This window comes from Camelina sativa, chromosome 9 (assembly GCF_000633955.1).
Source record: "Camelina sativa cultivar DH55 chromosome 9, Cs, whole genome shotgun sequence".
In the NCBI taxonomy this organism is placed as follows: Eukaryota; Viridiplantae; Streptophyta; class Magnoliopsida; order Brassicales; family Brassicaceae; genus Camelina; species Camelina sativa.
The window spans coordinates 15,103,965-15,125,747 of record NC_025693.1 but is presented as its reverse complement, the minus strand read 5'-3'; the positions used below and the strand labels follow the sequence as shown (position 1 = coordinate 15,125,747).

The 21,783-nt window shown below is 33.2% G+C and overlaps 2 protein-coding genes across 2 annotated transcripts in view; one reads left to right on the top strand and one right to left on the bottom strand.

The window, feature by feature from the left end:
- The window catches only part of LOC104711038, a 5,600-nt gene extending 1,853 nt beyond the window's left edge, over nucleotides 1-3,747 (bottom strand). The window contains exons 1-2 of the mRNA XM_010427707.2: nucleotides 3,287-3,747; nucleotides 3-3,164 (exon numbers count right to left, since the gene is read on the bottom strand). Of these exons, the coding sequence (XP_010426009.1) occupies nucleotides 3-3,098 (3,096 nt within the window). The 5' untranslated portion in view covers nucleotides 3,099-3,164; nucleotides 3,287-3,747. The remainder of the gene's footprint in view (nucleotides 1-2; nucleotides 3,165-3,286) is intronic.
- Nucleotides 15,438-20,432, top strand: LOC104711037 (putative respiratory burst oxidase homolog protein J). The gene is made up of 13 exons (XM_010427706.1): nucleotides 15,438-16,192; nucleotides 16,400-16,562; nucleotides 16,638-16,800; nucleotides 17,092-17,898; nucleotides 18,022-18,117; nucleotides 18,248-18,363; nucleotides 18,482-18,584; nucleotides 18,696-18,799; nucleotides 18,894-19,053; nucleotides 19,144-19,356; nucleotides 19,597-19,725; nucleotides 19,841-19,889; nucleotides 20,323-20,432. Exons 1-13 carry the CDS (start codon nucleotides 15,694-15,696, stop codon nucleotides 20,430-20,432), a joined length of 2,712 nt encoding a protein of 903 aa, XP_010426008.1. The 5' UTR covers nucleotides 15,438-15,693.

Below are 21,783 nucleotides of genomic sequence, written 5' to 3'. Positions count from 1 at the left end.
TATTTCCTACTAAGTAGACCCAGAGCACTATCATCAACCAATGTTCTCATCTCAAGTGATTCGTCATCTTCATCAAAGCCTCTTTTTCTCCCAGACAAATTTGGTTTTGCAGATGGTCTCTGAAACAGTTGTCTATCAATCATTTGCTCTCTTGTCTGACTATTCTTGTTTGCCCTGAAAAACTCCTTCCTGTTGTTTCTGTCCTTGAACTCACTTAAGCTAGTGACCGGGCCATCTTCAAAATCTCGAGAGGAAAAGTGATTTANAGTTTTCGAGGAGAAGATTTTCAGAACCCCTCTAATCAAATCCTGAAGTGGTTCTTGCGTTTCAAGGATACAGGGATCTCCCGGGTTTGACTTCACACAGCTAACAATCTCCTGGATAGTGAGGGATGGCAAGTTTCCATTTCCTTGCTGTGGCGACTTGTTATCCTCTGTCTCCTTGGGCACGGGAGCACCATTATTTCCTCCAGTTTCATGTTCTGCGTTCTCCACTGCCATAGGTTTGCTAATATCTAATGAATCTTCAGGACGCAAACTTGTCATTGCCATACGCACTGCCGATAGAAGATGTACAATAGAGAAAGAGAAGCCAGTGTGAACTGTTGGTGTGATCAACACAAATGGTTTCTTCTGCGGCTTGGTTTCCACCTCTACTTCAATTACTCCCATCCCGGCTTTTGGTATGTCACCGATTTCCAAATCACCAGTATCAACCTCCATTTTCTTCTTTCCCTTTCTCTTTGAGACAATTACATCATCAACCGGAATGTCGGAATATAGCTGCAGATCACCATTCTCCTCCCTCCTCTCCATGTCCATCAGAGACTCTCTGGTCTTCCTCTTTTTCGACACGGCACTGCAAGAAACCAACAACCTGGCATCTAAGTGTTCATCACCACTGTTACCGTCACCCTCAGAAACCTCATATTTCCTACTAAGTAGACCCAGAGCACTATCATCAACCAATGTTCTCATCTCAAGTGATTCGTCATCTTCATCAAAGCCTCTTTTTCTCCCAGACAAATTTGGTTTTGCAGATGGTCTCTGAAACAGTTGTCTATCAATCATTTGCTCTCTTGTCTGACTATTCTTGTTTGCCCTGAAAAACTCCTTCCTGTTGTTTCTGTCCTTCAACTCACTCAAGCTAGTGACCGGGCCATCTTCAAAATCTCGAGAGGAAAAGTGATTTAAGGGACTCCTGTCACGCATCTTACCCTTCTGTTTTGCCTTGAAGGAGTGCTTCTCTGTCCCTGGAACATAGATTTGTTCTCCAGGTGCACCTAAGTATTTCAAGTAAGCACCCCGTTCATCAAGCAATTGATTATCCTGCATATCATTCTTCCTGGATTTGCTCTTTTTATTATATTGCCTGGATTTGAGTATTGGAAAATGAGAATTATTCAGCCTATCTACTGAGACGGATGATTTCTTCCGCATAAAGCGATTTCTCTCCTCATCATCATAACCAAGGGATGAATCTGACTCTGTATCATCATTTTCCATGAGCATTCTGTTATCTCTGAATGCCACAATACCAGACCTCGGATTTGGTACCACATTCACCCTAATCTTTTCCTGCACTTGGTTCTCACCAAAATCAGAATTTAAGAATCTCTCGTTCATTTGTTGCATAGAAGCTCTATAAGATCTCAAACTAGTATCAGGTGAGCCCCTCTCAAACTTCAATTTTTTGCTTCTACCATTCAAGTCATCAGATATATATCTGGGATCAGAATAGCCATCTCCATAATCCTTCCCATGCCGATATAAGTCACCACGAAGGTCCGCTAGACTACCTTTCACAGGCTTCATCTGGTCAGCAAATGCACGAGGCTGACTAACATTTGCATATTTACTCGATTTTGCGTAGTTGCTGTGGGGATGCCTTGATGAATATGGTTGACCCATAAAATGTTCAGAAATTGGTTCTCCGTCTCTTGAAAATCTGTGTTTCTTTCCAGGCCTTGAGTATCCAGATTTCCCTCTGGCAACAATATCCCGGTTTCGGTGAGAGCCCATTCCAAAGAGTGGATCCTGATCATCATCGTCAATATTATCTTCTGATCCAAGAACCAAACCTGAACCATACCTAAGTCTAGCAAGAGAAGAGGGGTTGTACGCAGAATTCGTACTTAAACCATTATAACCTGAAGCATATGGTCCAACAGATGATTTAGCAAACGGAAACTTCAGTTTCGACTTTGGTTTTCCATATCTGTCCTGTTCTACAGCCGTCAGCTGCCGCCGGCTAGGAAATTCCAAACCTGTATCAACACCATAACCAGAATGACGAGACAATTTCTTTTGAGTAGCCTTCCTATCTTTTCCCTTTCTGCTCCAAGGCCCATCGAAAGGCTCTTCTTTCTCTGATGAATCCTCCTTAAAGTCATCTTTTTTCTCACGCATCAGAGTCTTTTGGCTCTTTAGAATATTCAGGACACGGAGCTTCTCGTCAATACTGTACTCTTTACAACTTACCCAAGCATCCCTAGTCTGACAAAGATTCACCACCATGTCATTATGATACTTCCTCAAAGTATGATAATGTTTGCTTCGTAGAAACAAACTACGCCCCTCGAGATAAAGCGCATTCCTCGGTTCACACTGCCCACCTTTCAACATATCAAACAGTTTCTTAACAGGACTGCCAAAGTGGAAATTACGACCCCCGAAAAGCTCTTTCAAAGTACGCATAAACGTGAGCTGATCAATATCAGGGAGATAACTGGAGAGACTAAACCTCTCTTCATCAGTGAGACACTCATTCCAAACATCAACAGAGAGTATACCTTCCAAAGAAGGGAGATCATACAACTCAAAAGGAATATTACAAGTAACGTTCCCAACTTGACAAAACTCAGCACCAGTTTCCGCTAATTCAAGCAAATCAAAATCATCAGAGCCTGCTCCTGAATCATCTTCATCGAAATCATCATCTTCATCCTCAGAATCAACATTATTATTATTATTATTATTATTAGCCACTGAGTGTTTACGTAGTTGTTCTTCGTAACTTGACATAGATTCACCACTACCACCATGAGAGTACTCTAGATCAAACCTCGAAAGCTTGACGTTACTCTTCTCGATCGCCATCCCCTCATATAAAAAACCCCCAAATCCCCACTCAACCTTCAAATCAAGAGTATGATTCTCTTAACCCTAAACACAAACCCAGAACACACACACACAAAAACACTTAGTAATCGAACAAGAAAAAACAAAAACTTTACAGTACCAATTCAATCAAAATTAAAGATTTCGATGAACTATAATCAAAATACCTCAAATTGTCTCCGGAATTGAACAAAATTGGAGCTTGAAGGTCTCTGCTTCAGCAAAATTGAGACAAGTTCTCGAGGAGAGGAGAAAAAGACAAAAACGAAAAGGGGGAGATGAATCTGGAGGAAACCCTAGAAGCGAAACCGTATAAATAACGCGATAAACTAAAGGAAGGAGGAGAAGACGGTGACGGAGAGAGAGAGAGAGAGGGTTGAAGAAGACGAAGCTGACGTGGAAGAAAGCAGAGCCGTCAGATTAGTGAGGGTTATGTGAAAAGACGAAAAAGGGTAAAGCCACAGAGACTTAGGGCATACTAGGACGAAGAAGACGGTGAAATTGCAACAAACACCAAAAAAAAGGAAAAAAAAAAAAGTGGTTGGGAAAGAGAGTGGAAGAGACGGACCGAGTTTGTAAAACGAGTCGACTCAGAGCGAGTCGACACGAGAAGAAAGACGATCCAGCCTTTTGTGATATTTTTCCCGTCTTTACGGCGTCGTTTAGACTTTGAACTTTACTTCTGTTTTGTTTTGTTTTTTTTTGTTTTTTTTTCTGGTCAACTTAAAATTAATAACTAATACTAATAAACTAGTATTTGACAAATGTTATTAACTTATATAATAATATACTATACTCCAAACTAGTGATTAGTTTCCAAATATTATTAACATTATGACATGTGTCATATTTTATCTATCAGAAATTTTGTCAAGTGTCATGAACTAATTTAAACTATAATAATATTACTATATAATATTATTTTCCATTTTGTCCAAAAGAAAACATCAATATCATTTTCCGATTAATATTATGTTATACTTAAATTAGGTTTCCATATTGTTATAATTTTCTATTTTATTTTTAATCAATTATATTAATTTTAAATTTCTGTTTTCGGTTTTGGTTAGGCTATTTAATTTTATAACTATTTTTATTTCAAATATTTCCAAATGACTCAATTTTTATAAATAGAAGATGTTTGGTATTCAAATTCAAAGTGCATGTAAGAAATCAAAGCATTGAATATATAGGAATTTCAAAAATATAATATATGGTAATAGAGAAATTAGAAACAAATAAATAAACTAAATTTGGAAGTTCTTTATATTAAGATAAAATGTGTGTTTGGTGAGTTGTTTATAAAGGATGAAGATAAGGAAAATATGTTTTGACAAATGTGATAGTAGATTTTTTTTTTTCAATAAAAGAGAAAGTTAACAGATGAGAAAAATTGTGGGCTTGCCACATCAGCAAAAATATCTCTATTAATATTTAGAGGATTTGTGAGATCAATATATGTCTTTTCCTGCTTTTTTTGGGTCATATTTCTAGTTTAGTTGTAGTACTTTTAGAATGGTTATTTGAATAGCCTAGCTAATATTCATATATTATCATGCTTATATATATACTAGATATTTACCAGCTGTACACCGCGGGGCTATCTTCTTTATAAAAAATAATAATTTGTTTTATAGATTAACTATACATATAACTAACGTTTAATTTGTATTTTTAAAAATGTACAACCTTACAAATATAGATATATTAGTTAGTATAGAAATTAGAAAGTAGTTTGTTTGAGGTTTATTGTTTTATATCATAGTATAACATATAACTAAATAAGTAGTGATTTATAGAAGGAATACGTATAGTTAATCTATAAAATAAATTATATTTTTTTATCTGACAAAACAAATCTATCATCTTCTTCGTCTTTGTTTCATTCCGTCCATTGCGACATCTCGGCCCATCTTGATGTTTAGTCAATCGATTTCATCATCCTTATTTGACATGATTCGTCTACGAAAGAGTGTTTAAGTTTTCTGATGAAAAAATAGGAGACATTATTATTAAGTTTTGATTTTTGGTATATCTAGACACAAAGAGTGTTTAAGTTTTCTGGTAAGCTTTGTGTAATTGTGATTGCTGATGTATAATCAGAGTTTAGGTGTAGAGTATTTATATACTAATCATTTAGGTCGACTAAACAAACTTGTGCACAAAAAAAATATTCGATTAAACAACTAATTGGGGAGAAATGAGGTGTAATCTGTTTTATTTTTGGAATATTCTTGGGATATGATATATCAATGCGTTGAGATCGAAAATCTTGGCCACGGATCCTCCTCCAAGATTGAAAATCAATTCGTTTATTGATAAGGCCGATTGTTTAGGAAATGTTTGTATGGAAAAAATATTGTTTTGTAAAATTGGAAACTTAATATAATTAAATGAATTATAAACTTAATACTTAATGTTAAAAGGAGTGATTCCGATTGTTTTGGAAATTTTATTAGGATAAGAAATCTTGTTTCCAAAAATCGAAACTTAATATTAATTAATTAAATGAAAAACAAATTAATAATTAATGCTGATGGCATGCTTGTAAATAGGTTCCAACTCCATGATTTATTTGCTAAATGTCTCTATATAAATATACTAGATGAGGACCCGCCCGATATGCAGATTTAAAGTTTTATAAATTAAATTAAATTTAACAAAAATATATTAAATTTTTATTTCTGTTATAATACATTGATTTATATCTATTTACAAATATTTGATGTATGTTACTCTTAAAAGTATATTTTTACAATTCTAAATATATTCTATGTTAAAAATATATTCTTTATCACCACCTAGAAAATATATATATGAACACATTAAGCCAACTATTTTACTTTCACTTCTGCATAGTTTTTTAATTACAAAAATTGTTGGTTCAAAAAATATTTTGAATAAAAAATATATTACATAATATACTAATAAATGATGTACCATCAAAATAATGTATGACCACCATGTAGAAAATCTCGGCTCTGCCTCATTTCTTATGGAGAGAACTTTGCGTCTAACCTCCTCCCCTATGGAGAGAACCTTAGCTCCGCCTTCCTCCCTTGGAGAGATAACCTTGCGTCTAACCTCTTCCATTTTCCTCCTTTGGGGAGATAACCTTGTGTGCAACATTTTCTACTATAGAGAGAACCTCGGCTCTACCCTCTTCTCGTATAGAGAGAACATGTTCATGTATTTTTGCTATCTTAAAATGGCTTGCTCCGACAACCAATAAAAGTAAAAACCTTTTTCTAACGTCACAAAATCTTTTGCTAATAACTAATATTAAATATCCCAATGTATTCATGGAAACATTCTTTGACACACCATGATGTAGTTCTGTCTCTGTAACGCTTCAACCGCCACATTGCTTAGTGAGCCTATGTCCACTCTTATTCCGTGGGCCCATCTTTCTAAGTGAGCTCTACATCTATCCCCAGCCCGTGGACCCATCCATGTTTGCCAAAAAATAAGGGTTTATGACCAACTAATTAAGGTTGAGAAATTAGAAGAAAATTAATTTGACATAACTAAAGATAGAATAAAATATTATAAGCACGGTAATATATGAATCTCAAATAATTCAAAGATGAAAAAATAAACTAAATAAAAAAAATCTAAAAATATTACAATAAATTTTAAAATACAGTATTAGGAAAAGAAGACGCATATATTAATCTTTTTTTTGGGTCAACAAATTAATCTTATCTATTCCCAACTGAAAAATGAGAAAGTAGGCAAAAATTTTGGTTTAAAAGAATAAGAAAAAATTACCTTCCCATCAAAAAAAAATTTCCAATTAAACAAAGTTGAAAGCAGTATTTTTGAATAAATTATTTAAATATGAGATGATCTATGTTTATATAAAAGTGAGTATTTACAAAATTATAGAATTAATAATTAACTGTATATTTTCCGTAATCCTTTTTTTTTATTTTTTTTTGTACAATTAATAACTTAAAATTAAAAGGGGCATTCTAAAAAATACCCCCTTTTCCATGTCCCTTTTCAAAAATATCCCTCCATGTTGACCATTTTTAAAACTATTCCTCTTTAAATACAAAATAACCAAATTATCCCCGCCAAAATCAAAAAAATTTTCCGCCAAAATTTTCGAAATTTATACCTTATAAAAACATTGTAAACGTTTTTAAAAACCTTGTAAAAGCGTTTAAATTTTTTAAAAAAATCTTGTAAATGCTTTTAAAAATCTTGTAAAAGCATTTACAAGGTGTTTTAAACCCTTTTGAAAACTTTATAAAACCTTGTAAAAGCGTTTACAAGGTGTTTAAAAACCTTTTAAAAACATTTTGAAAACCTTTTAAAATCTTATAAAAACCATGTAAAAGCGTTTACAAGGTGTTTAAAAAACCTTTTAAAATCCTTTTAAAACCTTTTAAAATCCTTTTAAAACCTTTTAAAATCCTTTTAAAACCTTTTAAAACTCTTTTAAAAATCTAAGCGTTTATAATGTGTTTATAAGGATTTTATAAGATTTCTACCTTATAAAACCTTTTAAAAACCTTGTATTTTCTTTTGTCGAAAACTTTTAAAAATTAGCGGGATAATATGTCAGAATTTTTTTTGGCGGGAAAATTTTGTTTGTCTTCTTATTAAATAAAATATTTTTTATCTATGTGTAAAATGGTCACTAAAAATTAAAGGAGGACAAAAATAAAAATGGCCAAAAAAGGGTATTTTTGAAAAAGGGTATATCAAAAAGTGTATTTTTAACAAATTCTCATTATCTTTTTACTTTATTAAATTTTTTAAAACAAATTATTTTTTTTATTGTAGTCAAATTTCTCCTATTAAATATTAACTTTTACACATGTCAAAATCTGAGATTGATAACTTGGCACATGTCAAAATCTTGTTAATGGCTAACTTTCAGAACCCAACTTTATATAATAAGATATATATATTATTTATTTCAAATTAAATAAAAAATTGGTAATTAGAAATATTTTTGAAAATGTGTTTGAGAACAGTAGAGAACTTATGAATTAACTAATTTTGTAATAATTGAAAAATTGTGTTTATTTTACTTAGATACAATATGTGCCAATAGAAATACGTTTGCTATAATATATTTTAAAGGAAAAAATTACAAATATATGTAAAATTTGTGTTTGTTTTAAAGGCAAATACAAATACAAATTGGTGTATGTTTTAAAGTTTTCAATTTCTAATCGTCTCGATTATAAGTATTTGCAATTTCCAAAAAAATATAAGCTTTATTAAAATATTTTAAATTTTAATAATATATTTAGACTTTTACAAAGTTTTTTACTTTTTTTTCCTTTTGCGATGTACAACGAGTTAAAATATCACTCGATGGGTTATATGGCAGGACGTGTTTGAGTAGATATTAATAGAAATTTACAATGTCATTAATTTGGTGCTTGAAACGACCGCATCCGGATTTTCAGTCCTCGCACAGGATCCACGGGAAACGATCTCACTGGAACTCCATAATTCCGACGAGACAACCGGCGTAAAAATCGCTCCTTGCAAAAATTTGCACAAATACACTAAACCCCACCTCATCTAGTTACTGTGTCGCACAACCAACCATCCCTAGCGACCGAGTAACAAGAGAGGTGGGCTGGAATATTTGATTTTGTCCAGCCACAGACAGCACTTTCCCACGAATACTCCAATTTACTATCAATTTCTCTAGTGGCGAACGACACCTCCACCTGGTGTCGAACGTCACCCATCGCACCACTTGCGAAGCACCACACACACCGACGCTCACAACATCACTTCTGTCGATTTCCTCTCATCCAAACCTAACTCCAGCTGTCCTCCTAGGATCCAAACACACAACAACATGCTTGTGTCGACCGACACCACCTTGGTGTCGCTCGACACTCCAAACTTACCACAAAACCATCTATGCCAGACCACAATGTAAACACTTGATTAAAACATAAACCAACCGTCCAGTCCACAAATCCACCGTTGGATATGAAGCCTGTAGCCCCACGAAGCTCCCCACCAAATTTCAGCCAAATCGGACTCCGTTTCATTCTCCAAACATTGCCCCAAAGTAGCCATCTCAGACCAGTTCGCGCAGTCCATCTGCAGGTATTGGTGTCGACTGACACCAACCCATAAATCACGATCCGAGCCTCCCTTCAAGCTCTTTCTTGCCGTAAGACTCTAATATGCCACAACCATCGATTCTCTAATCGATCTAACACTAAAACAACACAATTTATCTGGATAACAGCTAGGAGAAAGCTTCCTTGACTTTCCTAATCCACCACCAAGTAATCACATCCTCTCCCATACACATACAGATGTTGGGTCTCCCTTCTCCTTCTCCTAACCCTCCTCCAGGCTCCCTTTTCTCTTAGGATCAACTCATCATCTCTCTTTCTCTTTCTCTTTCTATCTTTGCAGCGACAAACACCCCCCCCCCCCANCCCCCCCCCCCCAAAGAGAGGCTGCTCGTGCTCCTATAAAACGAGACTTAGGGTTTCCCAAACCCAAACCAAGCTAAACCGATCGATTTTGAAACAAACAGAACAACCACCAATTTAGTGGTGTCGACCGACACCCTCCTTGGTATCAATACCCACCCAAAATTGGGTTCAGGATGTTACAGTGCTACACGGGTAAAAAATCATTTCATTATTTTGTCATCAATATGAAATTAGATTAATAGACATATATAATTAAGTTGATTAAATTAGTACTATAACAAAAAAAAATAATATATGGTATATTGTAGGTTAAGTCATAGAATTAGCAATCAAAATACAATATATAATTTTAAACACAAAGCAAATCAAATAAAGTTAACAAACAAAAATTTATTTTCTTTTTTATCAAATAACTTAACTTGCGGTGTAACACGGGTCAAAATTTAGATCTACTAGAACAGATCTTACAAAATAGATGTTCTTTCCATAAATCAGATTTATTATATGATTTCATGGCATAGTATTTTATCGGAAAAAAAAATTAACGAATAAAACAATCATATATATGGAATTTTGAATAAAAATTACAAAATAAATAAAAGAGATTTCAATCCACTACAAGAAAACATTGTTGATTCCGACCAAATTTCTGACCGATTTATTAGTCAGTAAATTTTTCGACCAATTTCCAACCGTTAATTGACGGATATAAAATTCGGTTGTAAATCGGTCGGTAATTTCCAACCTTTTTAAATGATTGGAAATCGGTCGGTAAATTCCAACAAACATTCCGACTGATATATCCGTCAGTATTTACCGACTGTTTTCCGACCAATTTTCCAACTGCTTTTAATTTTTGGTCGAGAATTGGTCATTAATTTCCGACCTTTCAAAACGATTGGAAATCGGTCAGTAATTTCCGACGAAATCTCCAACAAATATATCCGTCGGTTTTTACTAACCGTTTTCCAACCAAAATTATTCTAACAACCCTAATTAAAGGCAACCCTCATCCTCTCTATATTTTCATTTTTTATCTTCTTTACTCTATCTCTATGTTCTTCATCTATTCTGGCCAAAATCTTTTTTTTTTCTAACCAAAATCTTTCAAAGCAGATGAATCAATTGATGGTACTGAAGTGAAGGAAGACAAGTCTTCCAGATCCAAGCAAGCTTAGGTTATTTTTTCTTCCATCATAGATGTTTAAATATTTAGATTCTTTGAATTGATTTCAATTTTGTTGATTTTATAAGAACACCAGTTTAATTAGGGTTTTCAGTTTCATTTATTTTGATGTTCTACTCAGAGAATCCAAATTAGAAACTTTGATTTTAAAATCAAAATTAGGGTTTCAAAATGAACTGGATTTTTTTTTCCAGATCTATGGTTTAGTTTTTTTTTTTTATAGAATCAAGAATTAGATTCTTTGGTCATGTACTCTCTTTTGTGATTTTAAGTGCTCTTTCTCTTTTATGCAGATTTGGTCATGAAGTCAAAACATGGAGAATTCAAGGTAGAGACCATGTGTGAAACTCCATTGAAGAAAAAGGAAAAGAGTAAAGTAGATCCAAGAAGAAGATGAAGATGAAACTCAAGAGTAGATTAATGTTTTAATTTAACTAAGTGTATTATTTTAATTTCTTTTGTTGAGATTTCAAAACTATTTTTCTGGTTTTAATTGACAATTTAACTTATTTATTTAGCCATTCTAATTTTAATTTGATATAAAAATTCTAAATATCAATTATTAGCATCCATACGTTTTAATACTTTTGGTTGGAAAATATTTCGGTTGGAAAATTGTCGGTAATCAGTCAAATATTTCTGACAAATTTCTGACCGTTTATTACCAACGAATTTCCGACCACCTTTTCGGTTGGAAATTTCTGACGGATTTCCAACCAAATATATTTCCGACCAGCGATTTCCGACTGATTTACTGTCGTTGGTTAATGGTTGGAAATGCTTGTTTCCGACAATTTTCCGACTGATTTGTCCGTCGGAAACTGCTATGTTTATTTTGTAGTGATCTGTGCTAGAGCACATGTCTAATTCTAGTTTCTCAATATTTTGAACTGTTGACCATATTTTGATTTTTCTTTGTCTTTCTCCATATTTGTAAGTGTGAGAAGAAGCTTATGAAGAATATTAACATCACTTATAACTAGGATTGGCCGTGGTATATTGCGGGAGAAAACTTTAATTTATTGTGTCTATATATTGTTTTAGTATTCAGATTCTGAATTATTTTTGTATTTTTTTACTATAAGTAACATAATTGAATGTTATACATATTTTGTTCTATTGTTGTAACTTTTTTAATTAAAAAATATATATATTAACATTATGCAATTACTTATCATATAATATATATACTCATCATAGGTTGTATTTTCAGTATATGGATCTTTACTCTTTAGTTTGCTTTTAATATGTGTAGCAATATGTTAGTTCACTTATAACATAATCGAATGTGTAAATGTATTGATTCAATTTATTATACATATCTCTTTTCAATTAATAATTAGTTTCATAATAATATGGTTAATTTATGTATCTTAATACAAAATTTTGATTATATATCCTGATTTATTATTAGAAATCATTCAAACAATTTTTATTCATTAAATATCTTTGATCTAAATGAACTACTATTTACAAGAAATCCCTAGCCAACCTTCTTGTGAAAAAATGTTACTAAAATTCAAAATGTAGCCAAATGGTTTTTGTTGATGTATCTGTTGCAATACCGGTGCGACGCAAATAATGCATGTTGTTGACAAAAAAATTAATTACTACATATATGATATACATTTAAATTCAATGCTTTACTAAGAAAATATTAAATATTTAGAGATTATATTTTGTATCTACCATATGAAAATACATTTCTAAATTTTGGATATTAAAAGTAAAATTTAATGTAACAATTTGTTCTTGCTTATTTTATGTCTCACAGATTTACTATTTTAAAAAAAAACAAAAATTATCTATTAATCTGTCAAACATGTTTAATACATCCTTCATTGCTTTGTTTTTGAAAAATACGATGTTTTTTACATTCATCCACATAAGTAAAGTCATGAATATCATTTATGTTAATCACATGTGTGGTATCTTACTTATATCGTCAAATTACTTTGACTACATAACATAGTTATTGAAAATCTCTTCTATCATTATCCTCAACTTATTGTTTTTAGTAAATTTTATTAGATATCATAACATTTGTCACAATAATTATTTATTTTCTGTAATTAACTATTTCATGATATAATCTTTTTTTATACATAAGAAAATAATTTATAGATATCAAATAGATTATTTATAGAAATTTCATTTATTTTCCAACAATATTAATTATTAGAGCGAGCATATATTAACATTCATGTTTTTCCTACATCACTCCACGCGATTTTTCATCACCATCATTTCTTTCAAAAGAGTGGATTTGAGAGATATTTTGGTAATTTACAAATGAAAGATAAAGAATAGAACGGTTAATCCATTTTAGACGAGGTTATTTGGGTAAAAAATTGAAGAAAAATATAAAGAGATCTATAACATCTCAGAAAATGATTGATAGATCTTTACCGGTTTCAAATCATGAGATGAATTGGAAGAACACCAATCAAAGCACATATATTGATATGTTTTTATTATATATTATGAAATTATTTCAAGAAGAAGTACACAAATATTTAGTGTTTATGCATCAATATTTATAATGCTATTGAAAATACAAATATGAGAAATCATTATTTTTGTAGTTCTGATTTTAAATTAATTATGTTGCAACTTACATATCTATATGGTTCATAATATCTCGATATTTGAATTAGTTTAAGAACAACTTTTGCACTTTACACTATAGAATTCTCAATGTCTTAATAGTTGTATATTATTATATAAAGTTTAATTTTCAAAGTTAGTAATTCATATAATGACAATATATATCAAGTATATTGATAATATTTTGACATTGTGAAAATAATTTTGAGAGTGATTGTAATCTAAACCTAGGTGAGAGATTGTAACAGTCACTTGTATGAGCTCAATTTTGAGCTAAGATCTACTGGATTCCGGAGTCGATCTTCGGCGTGATGTAGGGTTCCACATTGAAACCTGAACTCGTAAAATTTCGGTGTTCTTGTGTCATTCTTTCTTGTTTTTATCTTATGCTCATAGTTTTTTCACAGAATCAAATCAGCAAGTTCTAATCGGATCAAATATAGATTACGATTCAACACAAGGGTTTAAATCTATATAGTGAAATGAATTATGCTAACAAAGCAAAATCCATATATGAGATAACTTAAACCTAGTGAACCAACAATCCCCTATATATTAAAAGAGAAGCATTCTCTAAAAAAAGTTGACGTGTCGTCACCAGAGAGCTCCGTACTCAATTTATTATTTACCCTTAATATTCCATAATATTACATAAAACTGCCATTGCTATTTTTCTTTGTCAACTACCACTGCTGCTATTCAATTTATTTATATGCACAATATTTTTCTCCTATAAATTTTAAAATTGGTAAATATTATTCAAAAACTGATAAATATTATTGCCTACATATTTTCAAAATTAAATTAATTTCACTATGTATTGTAATATAATAATATAACTATATTAAGAGATGTAAGAAAATATATATTAAAATCATATCTTCAAAAATATAAATAATGTTACTTTTCTAATAATTTTATAAAGAAAGGTGAAAGAATCGAAGATCATTTGAAACTGGCTCAACGTTTATTCTTTTACTAAAAACAGTACCTATATTTGCCCCAAAAAAACGTATGATCACCAATTGAAATGACATAAATATATATTTTAATTTGGATAACTATGTAGTTAAACATTATATATAAATATGTAGTTATAGTGTTATTACAGAAATCTTAAAATTTAGAAAAGTCAGTCCAATAAAAATGAAAAAAGTAATAATATTATACCAATAGCTGAGACACATTTAGTTATTTAGTCTCATTTGGATTTATTATTTACAGCTATATGCCATTGTGTTTGTAAAAAAAAAAAAACAAATGTGTTATTCTTAAAAACTTTAGCACACAACTTTACTAATATAAATTAAGTTTAAGTTTTAGCTATATTTTATATATTAGAAAAATGATTTATTGAAATGCATGTGGGTTACTGCGGATCACACGAATTCAAGCGAGACAGATGCAAAGACATTTTGCGGCTCAAAATATTTAAACCCGTTGTGGGATTGATTAGCGAACGGGTTTGACCGGGTTAACAATATTATTTAAATCATTTGGTTCATGAAATTCTAGTTTTTTTTTTTGTGATTTTTATCTGATTTGATAGTTCAAGATTTTAATAAAAATCTAACCGATCACTAATTCGGTTCACATTCGATCAAGATTTGCCATCATGTCAATCTAAAATTTATGGTGAAATAATTAATATTTTAAACTATCATAAACTTGATGAATTCAAACTAATATGAATTTATGGTATAAATGTTATACTAAAAAAAATATATTTACAAATGTAATATCTCAAACAAAAATTTCACCCATACTGTTGCACGGATTATTACCTAGTATATTTTTAAATGTAGCCTAAAAATCAAGTCTACAAATTGTGGCTGTGGGCAAGCGCCCTTTACTTCATGGCTGATTCGAGAAATCCTTTCGTTAATTGTATTTTTACTTCTTTAGTTAATGATGGCCATTCATTAATTCGTTTCATCTTCCATTCTTTTACGGGGGGTTTTTTTTTGTGTGTAAATTGACCTCAAAGTTTACCTTAGAACTTCCTATTTTTAGTAACTCTTCATGTGTCCCTCTTCCCATGTAAATAGACTATCGACAATGTTACAAATGACACACACAATAAGGAGGCTATTCTTAGTCTCTTCTCGTAGAATTATCGATACCGAAAACTTCGCAGAAGAAAAAGATCAAGAACTCACACGAATTAAGAGAGAAAATCAGAATCTCTCATGATTCGTTATCAACCAAAAACAAAGATTTCTAAGGGTCAAGCGTTTGATAGATGGCAGAACAACACGAAAAGAGAAAATGCAGAAGTGGAGTGTATCATCTTGTGCGTTGAAACTTAAATCATAGACGAAAAGGAAACGATACAAAGTTATAAGGCATCATGAAAAACAACAGAAAGGCTGGGACCGAGGACTCCTCGAAATGGATGTTAGAGAGCGTCGAGATAGATCCAAGTGGTGCGGGTTCGGTGAAACAACCGGAAAACATAACCAATAACAATAATCCCGAGAGTAGTACCGGTAGTGGTGTTGGTGGTGGTGGTGGGATCTTGAGGAATATGTCTAAGAATCTCGGGGTGGGATCAATGATCAGATCTATGAGCGTGTCGAAATGGAGAAAGAGCGGGAATCTTGGATCCCCGAGCACGAGAAAGAGTGGAAACTTGGGGCCTCCACTACCTGTGGCCCAAGAAAAAAAACCAGGGCCACAAAGAGTTGAGAGAACTACATCTAGCGCGGCTAGAGGACTACAAAGTCTCCGGTTCCTTGATCGGACAGTCACTGGACGGGAACGAGATTCATGGAGATCGATCGAGAACCGGTTTAATCAATTCGCCGTTGACGGGCGGCTTCCCAAGGAAAAATTCGGCGTTTGCATTGGTAAAACTATGATTAATCCTTTTTTATCTTACGTAAATGTAATCTTTTAAGTAATACTATGATTAATCTTTTCTTCTTACGTAGTTAAACGTAATCTTTAAAAATAAGGTTATATTTTTTTTTTTTTTTGTTGTCAATTTGAAAAGTTTGTTCTTCAAATTAAAATAAAATGATGTTTATATAATAGAATTATGTAATGTGTATTAGGAATGGGAGATTCATTGGAGTTTGCGGCAGAAGTATACGAAGCATTGGGTAGGAGAAGACAAATAAACACAGAAAATGGGATTGACAAGGACCAACTCAAGCTTTTTTGGGAAGACATGATCAAGAAAGATCTCGACTGTCGCCTCCAGATCTTCTTCGACATGTAACCACTTTTTAATTATGTTTGGTTTTAATTTGTAAAATATATAGAGAAAAAATGTTAACAGTTGCGGTGTAGGTGTGACAAGGACGGAGACGGGAAGTTAACAGAAGATGAGGTTAAAGAGGTTATAGTGTTGAGTGCATCCGCGAACAAGCTCGTGAATCTTAAGAAGAACGCAGCGACTTATGCTTCTTTGATCATGGAAGAACTCGACCCCGACCAACACGGATACATTGAGGTTTCATCTTGATTCCATTTCCATAAATATCTACAACATATTAGAGTGACCATGTGAAGTTTTCAATATCTTTTTAGTTATTATTATATGAAAATGATAATACAGTAGAAATTAGTAATTTTTGGTTTTATGAAATTGAAACCTAATTAATATTGATGGTAAAACCAAAAGTAGTTTTATGTTGCATGCACATTATATCTTTATGTTGCATATTTTGAATTTTTGTTAAAAGTTTTTTTTTGTGTTGCATGCCTTGTCCACTCTGACATTTATTTAGTTTACATCGACCAGATGTGGCAACTCGAGGTGCTATTAACAGGAATGGTATCAAACGCCGACTCAAAAAAGATCGTGAGGAGTTCGCAACAGCTAACGCGAGCCATGATCCCAAAACGTTACAGAACATCGACTAGTAAATACGTTTCAGTAACCGCAGAGCTAATGTACGAGAACTGGAAGAAGATATGGGTCGTCACATTGTGGCTCGCAGTAAACATCTTCCTCTTCATGTGGAAATACAATGAGTTCACTACAAGCCCTCTTTATAACATCACCGGCCGCTGCGTTTGCGCCGCTAAAGGAACAGCCGAAATACTGAAACTAAACATGGCTTTGATCTTGGTCCCTGTTTTAAGAAGAACCCTAACGTTCCTCAGATCAACTTTCTTGAGTCACCTGATCCCATTTGACGATAACATCAATTTCCACAAGCTAGTAGCGTTGGCGATAGCGGTTATTTCCTTGCTCCACACGGCACTACATTTGCTTTGCAATTACCCGAGGCTAAGCACTTGCCCTCATGATTTGTACTCGGACTATGCGGGAAATCTCTTGGGGGTCAAGCAACCTACCTATTTAGGTCTAATGCTGACCCCGGTTTCGGTCACAGGAGTTCTAATGATCGTCATTATGGGTATCTCATTCACGCTTGCTATGCATTACTTCAGAAGGAACATAGTGAAACTGCGTAAACCATTTAACCGTCTAGCTGGATTTAATTCGTTTTGGTATGCTCATCATTTGCTGGTTATTGCTTATGCTCTTCTTATCATCCATGGTTACATTCTTATCATCGAGAAGCCTTGGTACCAAAAGACGGTAAGTTTATATACTACAATGAATATATGTTAAGAGATATAGAGAGACGTAAACGTAACATATTAAGTAAACTTTAGAGTCTTAACTTTTTTACAAATACTTATGTTGTATGGAAAAATAAAGACATGGATGTACGTGGCCGTGCCAATGGTTTTGTACGCGGGCGAGAGGCTCTTCTCACGAGTTCAAGAACACAACCATCGTGTCCACATTATTAAGGTAATTGTTTAAGATTCGTATATGTATATTCCTTCTTATAACGTTATGAATTAATTCAGAAGATTATGAAGTGTAATATGTAATAACAATTTCATTGTGTTTTCTTTCCTCGTAAATTGTTTTTGCCTAGGCAATTGTATATTCAGGCAATGTTCTCGCACTCTATATGACAAGACCTCAAGGGTTCAAGTACAAAAGTGGTATGTATATGTTTGTCAAGTGCCCTGATATCTCCAAATTCGAATGGTAATAACATCTTCTTCGAAAACGGATATCTAAACAATAGTTATATAACTTACCAAAATAAATATTATATTTTTATCATTGAAAATATTAATTGTCATTTTTTTTTTTTGTGATTTAGGCATCCATTCTCCGTCACTTCTGCACCCGGAGATGATTACTTGAGCGTTCACATAAGAGCATTAGGAGATTGGACCTCTGAACTTAGGAACAGATTTGCAGAAGTAATTTTCTTAATTTAGTTTTTTAAATATGTTTCTATCACTTTCAATACATGTCATAACCAAAATCAAAGTCCAAATTTGATATTTATAGTTACTTCTTGTTTCTTGTAGACATGCGAGCCTCATCAATCATCAAAACCTAGTCCAAATAATCTTGTTCGAATGGAAACAAGAGCGAGAGGTGCAAATCCTCTCATTGAAGAATCACAAGTCTTGTAAGTGAATTTTAACTCCTTGATAAATCGAGGATATTCTTACATAAGATGATCGAAATCTGATATCATTCGATCCATATCTATCCACAACCAGATTTCCAAGAATTTTTATCAAGGGACCGTATGGGGCTCCGGCACAAAACTATCAGAAGTACGATATTCTTTTGTTAATCGGGCTAGGGATCGGGGCGACCCCATTTATAAGTATCCTAAAAGACATGTTGAACAATCTCAAACCTGGAATTCCAAAATCTGTAAGTAATCTTTAACCAAAGTGAGTCTTGAAGTAACAATAAGACTATATGAAGCAAAGTATAAAGGGGTGTAAAATTTGGAAAATGCAGGGGCAAAAGCATGAAGGAAGCGTAGGAGGTGAAAGCATAGGAGGTGCAAGCATAGGAGGTGCAAGCGTAGGAGGAGGTAGTGTAGGAGGAGGTAGTGTAAGTGGAGGTAAGAAGTTTCCACAAAGAGCATATTTTTATTGGGTGACAAGAGAGCAAGCTTCTTTCGAATGGTTCAAGGGAGTTATGGATGATATTGCAGTGTATGACAAAACCGTAAGTTCTAATATCCAGTTTTAAAAAGTATGAATTGAGTTTTATATTATACATGTTGTGTATTTTCATATTAGTTTTGTGATAGTCTATTAATATACAAAAATATATACTATAATGTTAGTCTTCAATTGATTTTACAATACCTTGGGAAAGCTTAATGATGTCACGCAATTTAGCATATAATATTTTTTTATCTATATCTTTATGTTATATTTTTTGTGTGTGTAATGTATTTGGCAGAACGTGATAGAGATGCATAACTACTTAACAAGTATGTACGAAGCAGGAGATGCAAGATCTGCTCTCATCGCTATGGTCCAGAAACTTCAACATGCCAAAAACGGTGTTGATATTGTCTCTGAGAGCCGAGTACGTTTAAACTTTTTTTTCTTTATTATATCCACTTTGATATTTCATTTACCTTAGTTTATTTCTCATCGCTATTTAAAATAATAGAAATTTCCTATATTCCTACCTGATTCAGATACGAACCCATTTTGCATTGTCAAGCAAGCATGAAACTTCTCGCATAGGTAATTGGTTCTTTTAGTTATTTTAAAATATTCTTTAACATTGCTAGCAAAATGTATTTGAGTGTCTTTTATTAAATATTCAAGTTTAATTCTCATTCCATGTATGAAATTAGAGAATCTTCATGTGTTACCTTTGGCCTGTTTTTATTAAACTAGTTGCATAATAAGCACTTTTTCTTGCATTATTTAAGAAATTTCATAAGGAAATATGTTCAAAGAAACTATAATCATGTAATTTCTGGCCTTACTATTTTGGGTTTTTAAACTAGCTTTAACAATAAAGATATATAAATTTTAGTATAGTTGGTAAAGAAAAATTATAAGGGAATAGGTTTCTATTTCTTTTTTGGGACTCTTTCTTTTTTTTTCAGTTTGAATTTTTATTTTTTAACGTTTTATTTGAGATGATCTTAGTTTATATGGTTGATTTCAGGTGTGTTCTATTGTGGAAGTCCCACGCTTGTTCGACCGCTAAATTCACTTTGTCAAGAGTTCAGTCTAGAGTCGTCCACCCGATTTACTTTCCACAAAGAGAATTTCTAACTTTTTTTTTGTTTCTTTTCATAAAATTGTTTGTAATATATTGATTATTATTGAAACAAGAAATTTTGAGTTGAGTTATCTCACTTAGACTTAAGGACAATTTGTAGTTAGGGTATGTATTTTATAGTCAGTTAATTAGTCATGTTACGAAAGATAAATCTCAAGATAGAATTTTATTTCGGTGACATTTTTAAATGAGAATACTTGATGTAATACCTTCAACATATTTATTTTAAAACTATTTTTGTTTTTGAAAATTGAAATGTATATTAGTTTAAATGGCAATTAATTTGTCCTATCAACTAATGAGTAAACTTCCATTTAAACTATATTTATTCTCACAAGGCATTAGATTTCAAATTTTAAACTATCAAATATTATAAAAAATATTTGATAGGTACCACATAGTAACAAAGGTTAGATCTTGTTTGAGAGAGCCCGGTTTACACGGATTTGTGTTGAAGTTGATCTCCGGAAACCGCTTAAGGGGACAGTGGTAGTTAATGGTGCGCGGTACTTTGTTTCGTATGAGGGGTTGGCGAATATCTGCTCTGCATGTGGTTTATACGGGCATCTAATTCATAATTGACCACAACAAGTTGCGGTGACTCCAACAACGACTACAGTTGTATCTGGTGTCGAGAAGGAGGCATCCTCAGATGATGATGGTTTTACGGAGGTCTCAAGACGGGGGAGGAGTATGACAAAGGCGGCGACAACGGTTTCTCCGAGGGTTAGTGCGGTGAGACCTGCTGGTGGTGCGCACCGGAGTACGATGGTGAACAAAAATCCTGCCATTATTGCAGTATCAAACAAGTTTGGTAACTTGGAGGTTGATATGGAAATTGGGGAGATCCGGACAGAGGAGGAGATTGCAGGGGCGAATAAGGAAAATGAGGATCCACAAAATCAGGTTAATAGAGGGAAGAGTGTTAACCAAGGCAAGCCGATTGTTTTTGGGGCTGTAGGGGAGAAGAAAAACAATGGGCCGAGGGAAGATGTTAGTGGGAAAAAGCCCAGATCGAAAAAAGGGGTGGTGTCAAGTGGGCCTCGTCAAATGAAAGTCACAGGGCCCACTAAAGGCCTGGTGTTTGGTCCGGCAAAGAAAGAGGTGGAGCTCTCTGCGTCGGGGAAAAGATTACGGGTTGAGAAAGATATTATGGGGAGATCAGGGGGTTCTTTCTTGGTGAGTAACTTGGATCGAATCGAGGAGCCGGGATGGGTAGGAGATCGGGGGAGTGTTGAGACGTATGCGGCAGCAAGCACGGGTACGGTTTCTCTTGCACTGGGTGTTACCGCGACTGATGGATTGCCAGGAGGTGGAGGAGAGACTCGTCAGGCTTAACGGTTT

Coding starts and splice junctions, on each gene's coding strand:
- LOC104711037 (XM_010427706.1), top strand. CDS start 15,694: ATGAAAAACAACAGAAAGGCTGGGACCGAGGACTCCTCGAAATGGATG. Junction 16,563..16,637: donor CTCCAGATCTTCTTCGACAT/GTAACCACTTTT, acceptor GTTGCGGTGTAG/GTGTGACAAGGACGGAGACG. Junction 18,364..18,481: donor GATATCTCCAAATTCGAATG/GTAATAACATCT, acceptor TTTGTGATTTAG/GCATCCATTCTCCGTCACTT.